The sequence below is a fragment of the Camelus dromedarius genome, chromosome 14 (genome assembly GCF_036321535.1).
Source record: "Camelus dromedarius isolate mCamDro1 chromosome 14, mCamDro1.pat, whole genome shotgun sequence".
Lineage (NCBI taxonomy): Eukaryota > Metazoa > Chordata > Mammalia > Artiodactyla > Camelidae > Camelus > Camelus dromedarius.
The window spans coordinates 62919764-62933981 of NC_087449.1; the positions used below are offsets into that span (position 1 = coordinate 62919764).

At 44.3% G+C, this 14218-nt stretch overlaps 1 protein-coding gene across 1 annotated transcript in view; it reads right to left on the reverse strand.

The window, feature by feature from the left end:
* Window positions 1-14218, reverse strand: part of TNFRSF8 (TNF receptor superfamily member 8) — a 49902-nt gene that overhangs the window by 20042 nt on the left and 15642 nt on the right. Inside the window, exons 4-7 of the mRNA XM_031464081.2 lie at window positions 13555-13648; window positions 13043-13200; window positions 10802-10918; window positions 8198-8350 (exon numbers count right to left, since the gene is read on the reverse strand). Of these exons, the coding sequence (XP_031319941.2) occupies window positions 8198-8350; window positions 10802-10918; window positions 13043-13200; window positions 13555-13648 (522 nt within the window). The remainder of the gene's footprint in view (window positions 1-8197; window positions 8351-10801; window positions 10919-13042; window positions 13201-13554; window positions 13649-14218) is intronic.

The window sequence follows — 14218 nt, forward strand, 5'->3', positions numbered from 1 at the left end:
AGCTGAAGGCTTACTGTCGAGGGTTTTGTAACACACTATTCCTGCAGCTGTAATTGGCAGACACGATCAGATTTGTGTTTCAAAAGATCAAAGATCTTCATCTCCAGCCAACTGTGATCACACAAGAGGGTGGCCTGGTGACTCCAGACCTTCTGATTTTATGCAAGAGAAACCTGATTAAATCAATATGAACAAATAAATTTAAATATCTCCTGGTATTTAAAAGTAGCCTCAATTTTCAAAGTTCTTTTCTTTTGAAATCAGTTTTATTGAGGCACAATTTACATAGAAGAAAATGTCTCCTAAGTGTATGTACAGTTTGATGAGTTTTGAGGAATGTATACAGTCGGCCCCCCATCTCTGCAGGTCCCTCATCCTCAGACTCCACATCTCTGAATTCAACCAACTGCAGATCGAGTGAATCCATGGCTGTGGAACCTGCAGAGATAAAGGGCCACCTGCACCTTTGCACCTTGCCGTTTTATAGAAGGGACCTGAGCATCCCTGGATTTCGGTATCTGCAGGGCATCCTGAAACCAACCTGACATGGTACTTCTATGTAACTGTGACTCCACTCAAGACCTAGAACATTCTCGCCTCCCCAGAAAGTTCCCTGTCCTTTGGCAGTCAATCCTCCCCTACACCCAGGCAACCACAGATCTGCTTTACGTCACTATAAGCCAGCCAGCCCATTCCAGAACCACATTAGACAGACTCGTGCAGGCGAACTCCCTGGTGTCTGGCTTCTTCCACTCAGCATAATGTTTCTGAGATTCCGTCATGTTCCTGCATCGGTAATTCATCCTTGTATTGCTGAACGGCATTTCATCGTAGAGATGGGCCACCATTTATTTATCTGGTCACCTGCTGATGGACATTCTGCTTGTTTCCAATTTGAAGGTATTGTAAGTAAGGCAGCTATGACTGTTCTCACACAAGTCTTTGTGAAAACATATCATTTTATTTCACTTGGAGTTCCTAGGACTGTTCTCACACAAGTCTTTGTGAAAACATATCATTTTATTTCACTTGGAGTTCCTAGGAGAGGGAAGGCTGTGCCACTATGCTGAACGTCTTTGAGGACCACTTCAGGCACGGTCACCTCTGATCGGGCCCAGCCCACCTCCTTTTGCAGATAGAGAGGACCACAGACCCGGGGCGAGAGCCAGGGAAAGGGCTTCTGAGTCCCAGCCCCGAGCGCTCCCCACTGGACTGCACTGCCTCCTGCCAGAGGACTGAGCATTTTCTTACAAGCTTATGATTAACTGCTTTTCTAGGGCAGGAAAAAATGGCCCACATTTGAAGTAGGTCATGCCCAGCCACTTGCCCTCTCCGCCCCCATGTTCCTGGCGGCGGCACCCCTTCCCTTCTGTGGTACAAGGCAAACCCCCCACCCACACACACCTCCCTTCTAAAAAGCTCTCATGATGCCGCTCAGATTTTTCCTGAAACTCTGTGAAGAGAAAGTGAGGCTAGGATTAATTTTATTCTTGGATCAGTAGGGTCCCGAGGAACCCCTCTGCTTTGGAGTCTCCAAATAGATACTACGTCTTTCCACATGGTCACCAGATTATTACGTGAATTAGTTAAAGCCTGGAGGCCTTAGGCTATAAGAAAGATGATGCAATTTGTTATGATAATTTCTATTTATTTCCAAATTTTTATTTGAATTATATTTGAAATATCAGAGCTGGACAGGCGCATATAGATCAATGAAGTTAGAACACTCCCTCACACCATACACAAAAATCAACTCAAAATGGCTTAAAGACTTAACTGTAAGATACGACACCATAAAACTCCTAGAAGAGAACACAGGCAAAACATTCTCTGACATCAATCAGAGCAAGATTTTCTTAGATCAGCCTCCCAAGGCTATAGAAATAAAAGCAAAACTAAACAAATGTGACCTAATCAAACTTATAAGCTTTTGCACAGCAAAGGAAACCATAAACAAAATGAAAAAAACTTACAGACTGGGAGAAAATGTTTGCAAATGATGCAATCAACAAGGGCTTAATTTCCAAAATATACAAACAGCTCATACAGCTCAATAACAAGGAAGAACAAACAACATAATCAAAAAATGGGCAGAAGACCTACATAGATGTTTCTCCAAAGAAGACATACAGATGGCCAATAGGCATGTGAAAAGGTGTTCAAAATTGCTAATTCTTAGAGAAATGCAAATCAAAACTATAATGAAGTATCACCTCACACCAGTTAGAATGGCCATCATTAAAAAGTCTACAAATGACAAATGCTGGAAAGGGTGTGGAGAAGAGGGAACCCTCCTGGTGGGGATGTAAACTGGTGCAGCCATTATGCAGAACAGTATGGAGGCTTCTTAAAAACTAAAAATAGAGTTGCTATATGATCCAGCAACCCCACTCCTGGGTATGTACCCAAAGAAAACTCTTATTTTGAAAAGATACGTGCATCCCAATGTTCATAGCAGCAGTCTTTACAATAGCCAAGATATGGAAGCAATCTAATTGTCCATCAACAGACGACCGGATAAAAAAGATGTGGCATATATATACACAATGGAATACTACTCCGCCATAAAAAGAATGAAATAATGCCATTTGCAGCAACATGGATGGACCTAGAGATGATCATACTAAGTGAAGTAAGTCAGACAGAGAAAGACAAATACCATATGATATCGCTTATATGTGGAATCTAAAATATGACACAAATGAACTTATTTACAAAACAGAAACAGACTTGCAGACATAGAAAACAAACTTATGGTTACCAAAGGGGAAAGTGTGTGAGGATAAATTAGGAGTTTGGGATTAGCAGATACAAATTACTGTATATAAAATAGATAAACAACAAGGTCCTACTGTATAGTACAGGGAGCTATATTTAATATTCTGTAATAAACCACAATGGAAAAGAATATGAGAAATAATATATATATAAAAAAATGAATCACCTTGCTATACACCAGAAACTAACACAACATTGTAAATCAATGATGCTTCAATTTTTAAAAAATGAAGGAAAGAAAAGAAATATTGGGATTCAGTGAGAGTTAATTTTGAGAGGACTGTCAGAGCCCTTGTGCTCAAGAACACTAACTGTGGCTACAGCCAATTAGCATCCTCCCCATCCCTGGCCTCTCTCTAAGGCAGCTTGGGTCTGAGCTGCCACTGGAACACTGCTGGAATCCAGCAACAGAAATGCTGTCCCTCCTCTAAGCAGAGAAGGGGGTCCCGATGCTCCTTGGGTGCCTCTCATCCCCTCTCTGTGTGTACCATACCTCCCCCGTTACCTTCCTCCCTGGGTTACTGACCCTCCCCTTTTCTTCCTCCTTTGGATCTGAAGGTGAGCAGGAGGTACTGGTTAGCCCCTACTTAGCTCACCTGTGTTCTCTGTTAAGGGCCCATTGGAAGAGGAAGAAAAAAAGAACCTGCCTGCTCTTAGTCCCAATTTAGAAACTAAAAAAAGATATTGTTTGCCAGACTTAAATATTTCTCTTTAAATCCAAATACCTGACCCTTGGGCCATTTAAAGGAGAATAGTCTTAGCATCAAAGTCAAATGGAATCTTCTTTTGTACACCCAGAAATTGTTTAAAATCATATGAAATGTTCATCTTTGTACTTGAACTGTACATTTCTTATCAGCTTTTTATTTTCCCTGGAGTTTTCAATCGCCTTTCTTTTCCTTGCTGGTAAAAGTACTGTGCTTCCACCATATCCTCAAGGGTTTCAACCCTACTACTCTTGAAACTGACTGCAATTCTGCCTTTTATTCCTGCGGACATTTCCCTGGAACCCTTCATTTTCCTGCTCTGGTGGGGCTCAACTAGATGTCGTAATGTCTTTTGCACAGCTGTCATTCTGGGACTTCCCTTCTTTGCTCTCCTGGGATAGAACCCCTGCTTTTCTAGATTTCATGGCTTTGTTGTTGTTGTTGTTGTTTGCCCTTCATTTAACTGGATTACATCTTTAAGTAACTTTCTAAGAAAAGATACAAGTGGGGAAGACAGAATTTCAGCCCTTTTATGTCTGAAAATGTTTTTATTCCACTTTCAAACGTAATTGTATTTTAGCTGAGTAAAAAGATCTCTGTTCAACTAAGAAGGAGCTGGTGTGGCCCAGTGGTGAGTACTCGGCTGTGACTCAGGAGTTTGTGCTCTGGCTCCAGCTATAACACTCTGTACGGTCTCTCCATCAGTATAACGAGGTGGCTGGATCAGATCGCAGGTGGCCAGCTTTGATCTGACTCTCAAAAGACATTCTGTGTGGCTAGCACAGTGACCCAGTCATCCCTCTCCTAGGTATTTACCCATGAATTGAAAATATATGTTCACACAAAGGCTTGTACAAGAACATTTGTAGCTTCTTTATTCCTAATAGCCCTAAACTGGAAACAAGTCAAATGTCCATCGACTGGTGAATGCATAAACAAATGATGGTACATCTACTATGTCTAGATGTGGGTAATCTTTGTTCATCCAGCTTTGCTCCTGGTAGGTCATTTCAATCTGCAGTCTTATATTTTCCAGGTCAGGTACATGGGGAACACTGGGGCACCACTGTGGGAGCACACAGTGACCATGTCAAGAAATGGTGTGCAAAAGACCCAAGGCTGGTGGTGGGGGGAGGCACAGAGGAAGTTATGACGCTCTTGCTGACATGGGTCCTGGAGCATGGAAGGTGGTCACCAGGCCTTACCTGGGCCTATGAGGTTGCCGAGGGACTGCCAACTCTGGAAGCATGACACCAGACGTCCCCACCTACAGGCCCTGGGACAGACTCCGCCCCAGGAGCAAGAAAAAGCAAATGCCTCCAAGAGATGCCTCCTTCCTCCTGTGATGGTCCTCCAACGCCCTCTACTGGCAAATCCTAGCATCATGCTCACAAGGAGAAATCCTTGAAGAGTCCAATCCTCTATTGCAAAGCAGGTACTGAAGAGGGAACTGGGACCTAAGAGGCAGCAAGCACACTCCCTAAAAGCTGTTTCTTGTCCTCTGCTTTCTTACTGTTCCTTCTTCATTGCCTTCCGTTCTCACTTTGTGGATGTAACAACTTCATGAATTTTTCTGTAGAAACTAATTTTTTTCTCTTCTTTTCCTGGGTTCTTCATTGCTTCATCTGTGGTAAGTTTTTCTGTTTGTGTATCTTGTTATTCTCCTTCATACTGCTGTCTTTCCTTCTAAGTCTGAAGGTCTTTACTGCTCATTCATATTTATCAAAAAAAAAAAACCCAAAAAACTATGCTGAATAGTCCAGCAGCTGGTAGGGTTTCTTCTGCTGTGCTGTTGTATGTCCTTTTCACGATGGGACTCATCCCCGAGCAGAGGGTTTGCCTGGGAACTCTGGGCTCAAAGGTTTCACTTCCAGGTGACTGAGCAAGAACAGCCTATTAACATGGGGTACCCCCAAATCCACAAGCAAAGAGGGCTTTGCACCAGAGTGGCCAACAGCAAGCTTTCCCTCAGAGTGGCCAACAGCAAGCTTTCCCTAAATAGTCCTGCAGGATCTTTAGTCAAAAAGTTGATCATTTTCACCTGGGGATAAAAACTCAGGCATCATCTGTTGAGACTGGTCAGTGCCCATGGTACTTAACACATTTTGTTGTTGCTCTTACATGCATTCATTTGTTTTATTTTTAATTTTATTTTTTAACACTTTTTATTAAGTTATAATCATTTTACAATGTTGTGTCAAATTCCAGTGTAGAGCAAAATTTTTCAGTTATACATGAACATATATATATATTCATTGTCACATTTTTTTCTCTGTGAGCTACCATAAGATCTTGTGTATATTTCCCTGTGCTATACAGTATAATCTTCTTTATCTATTATACATTTTGAAATCCCAGTCTGTCCCTTCCCACCCCCTGCCTCAGTGGCAACCACCAGTTTGTATTCTACGTCAATGAATCTGTTTCTGTTTTGTATGTATGTATGTATGTATGTATGTATGTATGTATGTATTTATTTATTTTAGATTCCACATATGAACGATTTCATATGGCATTTTTCTTTCTCTTTCTGGTTTACTTCACTTAGAATGACATTCTCCAGGGACATCCATGTTGCTGCAAATGGTGTTATGTTGTCAGTTTTTATGGCTGAATAGTATTCCATTGTATAAATATATCACATCTTCTTTATCCAGTCATCTGCTGATGGACATTTAGGCTGTTTCCATGTCTTGGCTATTGTAAATAGTGCTGCTATGAACATTGGGGTGCACGTGTCATCCTGAAGTAGGGTTCCTTCTGGATATATGCCCAGGAGCGGGATTCCTGGGTCATATGGTAAGTCTATTCCTAGTCTTTTGAGGAATCTCCATACTGTTTTCCACAGTGGCTGCACCAAACTGCATTCCCACCAGCAGTGTAGGAGGGTTCCCTTTTCTCCACAGCCTCTCCAGGATTTGTCATTTGTGGACTTTTGAATGATGGCCATTCTGGCTGGTGTGAGGTGATACCTCATTGTAGTTTTGATTTGCATTTCTCTGATAATTAGTGATACTGAGTATTTTTCATGTGCCTATTGATCATTTGTACTTCTTCCTTGGAGAACTGCTTGTTTAGGTCTTCTGCCCATTTTTGGATTGGGTTGTTTGTTTTTTCTTATTAAATCGTATGAGCTGCTTATATATTCTGGAGATCAAGCCTTTGTCGGTTTCATTTGCAAAAATGTTCTCCCATTCCGTAGGTTGTCTTTTTGTTTTACTTCTGGTTTCCTTTGCTGTGCAGAAGCTTGTAAGTTTCATTAGGTCGCATTTGTTTATTCTTGCTTTTATTTCTATTGCTTGGGTAGATTGCCCTAGGAGAGCATTTTTGAGATGTGTGTCAGATAATGTTTTGCCTATATTTTCCTCTAGGAGGTTTATTGTATCTTGTCTTATATTTAAGTCTTTGATCCATTTTGAGTTGATTTTTGTGTATGGTGTAAGGGAGTGTTCTAGCTTCATTGATTTACATGCTGCTGTCCAGTTTTCCCAACACCATTTGCTGAAGAGACTGTCTTTATTCCATCGTATATTCTTGCCTCCTTTGTTGAAGATTAGTTGACCACAAGTTTGTAGGTTCATTTCTGGGCTCTCTATTCTGTCCCATTGGTCTATATGTCTGTTTTTTGTACCAGTACCATGCTGTCTTGATGACTGTAGCTCTATAGTATTGTCTGAAGTCTGGGAGAGTTATTCCTCCAGCCTCTTTCTTTCTCTTCAGTAATGCTTTGGCAATTCTAGGTCTTTTGTGGTTCCATATAAATTTTATTATGATTTGCTCTAGTTCTGTGAAGTATGTCCTGGGTAATTGGATAGGGATTGCATTAAATCTGTAGATTGCCTTGGGCAGTGTGACCATTTTAACCATATTGATTCTTCCAATCCAAGAGCATGGGATAGCTTTCCATTTTTTAAAGTCTTCTTTAATTTTCTTCATCAACAGTTTACAAAGTAATAAAGGACCTAGGAATAAATCTAACCAAGGAGGTGAAAGAATTATACACAAAACTGTAAACCACTGATGTTCTACTTTTCAGATTTTGCACTTGTTTTCTTTGGTTGGTTTTGCATTGTTACAAAATTTTAATTTTGATTTTCAAGATGCAGCTCACTGCACTTTCTAATCTTCTATTTCACTCTCATCCTTCATTTTACTTGTCTGCTCGGAACCCAGAGACTCACTTTTCTGCAGCCCTCATGGAGTGAATTCTGGGGTGAGCTCTCCTCCACCTGTTTTCATTTGCTACCAGCCTTCCATCTGTTTTCTACTTTACAGAAATATGTTGAAATCTCATATCTGCTGATGAATTTTGTTTGTTTCTTTTTCCACTGTCAAGCATTTATACTTTTCTGCACTCTGGCGAATGTCCACCACTTGAATCAGAAGCTTCTTCATAAACTTTATATTGATCTATCTTGAGCCAATAAAACAGCCTTGCAAACAAGTCAAGGTTTTACCAGCCCAACGATTTCAAAAAGAATAAAAAATTTTTAACTAAAAATTTAAAAATAATCATCAGAAACTCTTAGCAAAATGCCAGGTTTGAATTGTATCCCACTCACTGGATCTAACTATTCAAAGATAAACCAAAGCCCCAGCCTGACCTAGTTAACAGCTGGGGCTGAAGGTCATTTGTCCAGCTGGGGCTAGGGAGAGGCACAGCTGTAGGGACACAGGACTCGGCCCCTTGGTACGAGGTGTGAACAGCTTACCCTGGAGTTTGGCGACCATCCCTGGTGGGCAGATGGGACGGGCGACGCAGCGGGCACAAGAGTTGGTGGCTGATGTGACACAGAACATGCCAGGTCGACACTCGCAGACACGGGAGGAGTTCCACGTGCAAGGTATCTTCTCCACGAGGTCATCTGAGGGACACAGAGAAAGGTCCTGAGGAAGGATTGCGATGGAGAGGGCAGGGGGTCCAGAGAAGCCCCAGGAGGGCAGAAAAGTATTTGCTCAGGAGCAAAAACTCATCGGATCTGTTAAGCAGATCTTTTGATGCCCAAAATAACTCGGCTAAATAAAAGAAGGTGGACAAAAAAGGAGTATATATTCTATGGTTCCATTTACAGAGAAAAACTAGAAAATTTGAACTATTCCATAAAGACAGAAAGCAGAATGATGGTCTGGGGATGGGAGGGCTGGTAAGGAACACGAGGAAACTTGCGGGTGATGGACAGTTCATTATTTTGACTGTGGTGATGGTTTCACAGCTGCATCCATACGTCAAAACTTTTCTCAAACTGCACACTTCGAACATGTGCATTTTAGTGTCTGTCAACTATATCTCAGTAAAGGTATTAAAAGAAAATAACCCCCTCAAAATAAAATAATGTTAAATGAAGGAAAGAACCCAGAGGACAAGGGTGAGTCAGCACGAGCGAAGATGAACCGAGACTGGCCATGACTTGATCGTTCTTTAAAAGTGAGAGGCCATATCCATAACCTGTCCTGATTCTCTTCACTTCTGAATATGTTTGAAATTTCCAATGATGAAAAGGGTTTTTTTCCCCAAATCAAAAACATAAATTGTATATTTTGCATCCTCTTTTGATGGGTGAAAATAGAATTACTCAGTAGATTAGACAACTGTGACTCACTCAATAAGAACATTTCTCACAGCGTTTACTTTGAGACCTCACGTAAGAAAGATGAGGGCCTGCAGTCTCTTCCCACAACCCCCAGAGAGAGTGGGGGCTGGGGAGGACTCGGAGAATCTGTGCAGGGGGCAAGAGTGAGCTCAGTGGTAAGTGAGAGCTTCTCTATTAATTATAATCTTATGTTAATATAACCGAGTGTGTGCGAGGCAGTGTTCTTGGCGCACCATCCAGACTAACCTAGTTTAACCTATTTAACTCCCAGAACGATTCTCTGAGAGAGTTCTGTTATTATGCCCATTTTATAGATGAGGAAACTGAGGCACTGAGAGGTTAAGAAATTGGCTTGCGTTTATAAGCTCCCAGGCAGTAGAACTGAGACTTGAACCCAGGCACCTGGGCTCTGCTCCACAGCCTGGCAGGGCTTCAGTGATGCTGGGTGAAGGAATTCTTGGGCCCTGAGCCATCTTTTGCTTCTCCATCTGACACAGTGGCTGTGACAGATTATATTTTTCCCAAAACGGCCACAGCGATATCTGTGGCCCCGCCAGCTCTTTCAGGAGCTCTTCCAGCTCTGTTTCCTCTCATGACAAGCGGGGTCTGTGACAACCTCCACAGGCGGAATGTAGCGGAAGTTATGCCATGCGAATTCCGAGGTCAGAAAACAGACGTGGCTTCCGATCCCCACCCACAGCCCAACTCAAACTGGGGATCCAACATACACGACTTGAAGAAGCCCAAAGAAGGCCATGTAGAGGCCCACGCGGAGAGGAAGTGAGGGCCCAGCCCGCAGCCCCACTGACCCCAGACCCGTGAATGAAAAAGCCATCAGATGGTTCCAGCTCCAGCCTTCAAGTTTTCCAGCCGAGATCCCGACATCGTGGAACAGAGACCAGCTGTCCCCGCAGGGCCGGGTCTGAATTCTGACCCACAGATTCCATGAGCACAATGAATGGTTTGCCTTTTGCCACTCAGCTTTGAGAACATTCGCTAGTGGCCTTAGTAACCAGAACTGTGACCCCAGTGACCATGAACTAAGTATCCTTTCCTCCACTTGGCCTCCCCTGACTCTAGTCCACATTGCTGCAGAGACAGAATCACGTCTCCCCACAGTGGTGGTGGCCATGGTGAGTGGGCTGGGATGCCAGCAACTTTGTGGACGTCACAGGGCAGTTGGTGGCCGTGGGGAGCTGTCTGCACACAGCAGTCACCCGCTAAGTGCTTGTCCAAAGGCGATCTAAGAGGCAGCATAGCGGAATGATGAGCCCAGAACCTGCTGGCAGATGCCCAAGTTCAAATCCCGGCTCTGCCACTCCTGAGGGCTTGTGGCCCTTGGAAGTCCCCTGACTTACCAGAGCCCCAGTTTCCTCTTCTGTAAAATGGGGACAATCATGATCCATGTGTCACAGGATAGTTACAAACAATAATGAGACAAGCCTGAAACAGGTCAGTGACTGTTCATTGACAAGTGTTTCCTTGCAGGAAGGACAGTGAACAGAAGCTCTCTGAAAAGGGGTCATGGCCATCAAAACCCACAATCAGGACTGGGAGTCAAGAGAAACTGACAGCTTAAAAACACCAGCGAGGTGAACGAGTCTCCCGAGGTTCTGAGCATTCAAGACCAAACTCAGGGGTCCCAACCCCAGACTCTCGGCCTCTCCTCTAAGACCTGGCCTTACTCTGTGGAAGGGGACCCCAGAGGAAAGACAAGGTCCTTACCTCCTGAACAGCTCACACAGGCCGTGCAGCGGCCATCCCTGTCCAGGTAGTAGTTGGGTTCACATGGCTTCCTGCAGTCGGCGGACCCCTGAGGGCACGGCTGCTGCAGGCTCAGCCCTGGAAAAAGAAGCAGAGAAGCTCCAGGCCAGGCCACCTTGGCAGAGGCCTCACCCCCACCCCACCCCTACTGCTGAAGCCTCCAGCTCCGCAGCCGGCTCCCAACCTCTGCACATGTCACTCAGTCCTTCAGAGGGAGTCCTGAGGCTCAGAGAGGGAAGGTATGTGTCTAAGGCCACACAGGAGAAGAGCGCTAACTGCCTCCTAAGGGCTCCCCACACAATCAGGTATCTCCACTCTGCCAGAGTCCTCTCCCCAGTCTCACTGCTCTGTCACTACCCTGCTCAAAACTTTGGTAGCCACTTTCCCTTTGCGTTCAGCAACAAGGCAGTGGTGCCTATCACAACATCTCTTCAGTTTGGTCCCAGGGATGGTAGGCAATGCAATATGGCAAGAAAAACAAATAAAGGTGGTAAGGTTTAGAAAGGAAGCTATGAAGCTGTTATGGACAGATGATATCACTGAGTGCACAGACCATCTGAAGAGTCTGCAGATACAGTATCAGAACGAATAAATGAGTTGAGCAAGGTAGGTGGATATAATGTTACAACATCAAATCAATTGAATGTCTATATATTTGCATTGAACCACATGAAGTTGCTGTTTTGACCAGTCAGAAACAGTCAAATGTTGGCATTTCACATGTTCAAAATAATACCAACAACAAAGACTTAGAACATAAAATATTGGAAAATATATAATTCACATCATCATCAGAAATACCAAATACTTAGAAATCTAACAAAAAGTTGTAAATATCTCTACACAATAAAACAGTATTGGGAGAATTTAAAGAAGGCCTAAATAGGGGGGAGGGTATAGCTCAAGTGGTAGAGCTCATGCCTGGCATACACAAGGTCCTGGGTTCAATCCCCTGTACTTCCTCCAAAGATAAATAAATAAACTCCCCCCCCAAAAAATTTTTTAAATAAATAATGAAAGAAAGAAGGCCTAAATAAATGTAGGGCTCTGCCATATACTCAATACTGCAAAGACGTGGATTTTCTCCAAACTGGTCTACAGATTCAATGCAATCCCAGTCAAAATGAGCTATTTTGTGAAATTTGAAAGGCTGATTCTAAAATTCATGTGGATATCCAAATTACCCATAATAGCCAATACATTGTTGAAGATCAAAGTCGGAGAAGTTGCTCAAGCATCCATCAAGACTTACTGAAAAACTGTAGTGATTCAGAGAGTATGATACTGACACAGAATACACAACCAGATCAATGGAATAGACTAGAGAGTCCGGAGTCATATCCCTACACATATGGACCCTTGATTTACAAAAAAGATGGCTTGCAAAACAGTGGGGCAAGGACAATTTATTTGGTGAGTGGTGTTTCCATGGGATATCCATGTGGACACTTTAAACAAAGGCAAAACAAAAATAAATGCAGGACGTCACTGAGAGTCCAGTGGAGGAAGAGACTTACAAAGCAGAACACAAAGAGCACGAGTCATAAAGGAAAAGACGGGTCCTTTCAATGACACTGAAGAACATCTCTTCATTAAAAGACACCGGAAAGAGGGTGAGAAGGCGAGCCGCAGGGTGGGAGATCTTTTAAACATGACTATAGGACAAAGGGCTCAAACCCAGAATTATAAGAAGTCTTACAGATCAATATTTTTTAAAAAAGAGAAATGAAAACATACATTCACACAAATGTTTTTCATTCTTCGTTATAGCCGAAAAGTAGAAACAACCCAAACATCCAAAAACTATTTGGATAAACAAACTGAGGTATTCCTAGATAATGGAAGGCTATTCGGTAATAAACAGGAGTGAACCGAGGACCCCAATCCGTCGCCATAGGAACCAGCGGGGCATCAAGATGACACCTACAGAGGCTGGCCAGCTCCGCGGCAAGACCAGCACAGCCTAGCACTTACCTCAGCGTCTGGCTCCGAAGGGGCACTCAAAAAATGAAACAAATGAGTTCTTCCATGATCTACTCTGGTCCTCGAAGCCCTCAGCTCCAGAAGACCTTGAAACCCTCTTCTATCCGTGCCAGGGAAGACCACAGCTCAGTGCCCACCTGTCCAGATCGCCACACAGTCGCCCGCCCATCAGACACTGTTGCCCTGGGAGACAGCCCACAGCTTCTCTGGATAAATTACCTCCATCTGGATTGAGCTTCCCCACGGTGGAGGGAGAGCTGGGAGTCATTTCAGATGCATCTTCTGGGGCGATGGGGGTGCCTCCTCCAAGAAGTGTGGTCCTGGTATCAGAGCTTGCTGGGGAGGTCAATGTGGGCTTGGCCTGGTGGGTGGTGCGGCTGGGAAGGAAGTCAGAGATGGGACTGGCAATTCTCCCAATGGGGCGAGGGGAGTCTCTGCTCAGGGATAACCATTTCTGTAGAGAAGGGGTCCCCGGACCTTCTGCCCACAGCCTCTGGCAGGCCCACCATCAGCTCCTGTATTTTCTAGGCCTTCTGGGTCTCCCATGTGCTCATGTTGGGCACACAGTAGGGCCTCAAAGGACTCGTGAGCTTAGCAGAGAGGCACCCCGGAGTCCTGACCCCCTGGGCTGAACCCCACCCACACCCCCAGCCCAACAGTGCCTCGGACATCCTGTGGGATGGGACAGCCCCACCCTAGGGTCAGCTAGATGGGAGGGGGCCGAGAGTCACCTGACGGGTCCCGGGCAGCCGTGTGGGCTGGTGCTGCAGTCAGGGCTGGCCCCCAGGGAAGGCAGCTCACAGACAGTATCCCTCTGTGCTGTGCCTGTAGGAAGACGACAGTGCCTTCAGACTTGGTACTGAGGAGTCCAGAGACTCCAGGAATAGAACTTTTAGCACCACATCCCAGGAAAACAAAGTGGCCTTCTGGTGTTTGTGCGTGCCCAGCATCCGTTCTGATTTTCCCTGGAGAATTACTGAGGGGAGGGGCTGGGACTTTCTGACCCCCCCACCACCACTTCCACAAGTAGCCACGGGACCAGACTGGACCAATCAATCCATCCCATTCCTCTGGCCGCTATGGACTCATTCAGGGGTGGGCATATGACCCAAACCATGCCTGTGAGAAGCAATTTCAAGGTTTTGTTTTGGTGGTTGAGAATGTTAGAAGGAGAAGCTGTCTTTCCACTGGGGTTGGGTAGCAAGCAAGCCTGGAGCTGCTGGTAGGTATCTTACAGACAAACCAACACATCAGGGAGTAGAGATGAGAGATGGGAAAAGGCAGAGCTCCTAGATCCAGCCATGCCTGAAGCTCCACAAAGCTATCCTCAGACTTTTCAGCCACATGAGCCCAAAATTTTGTAACTCACAAGCCAAAGAGTTCTGAAGAATATTG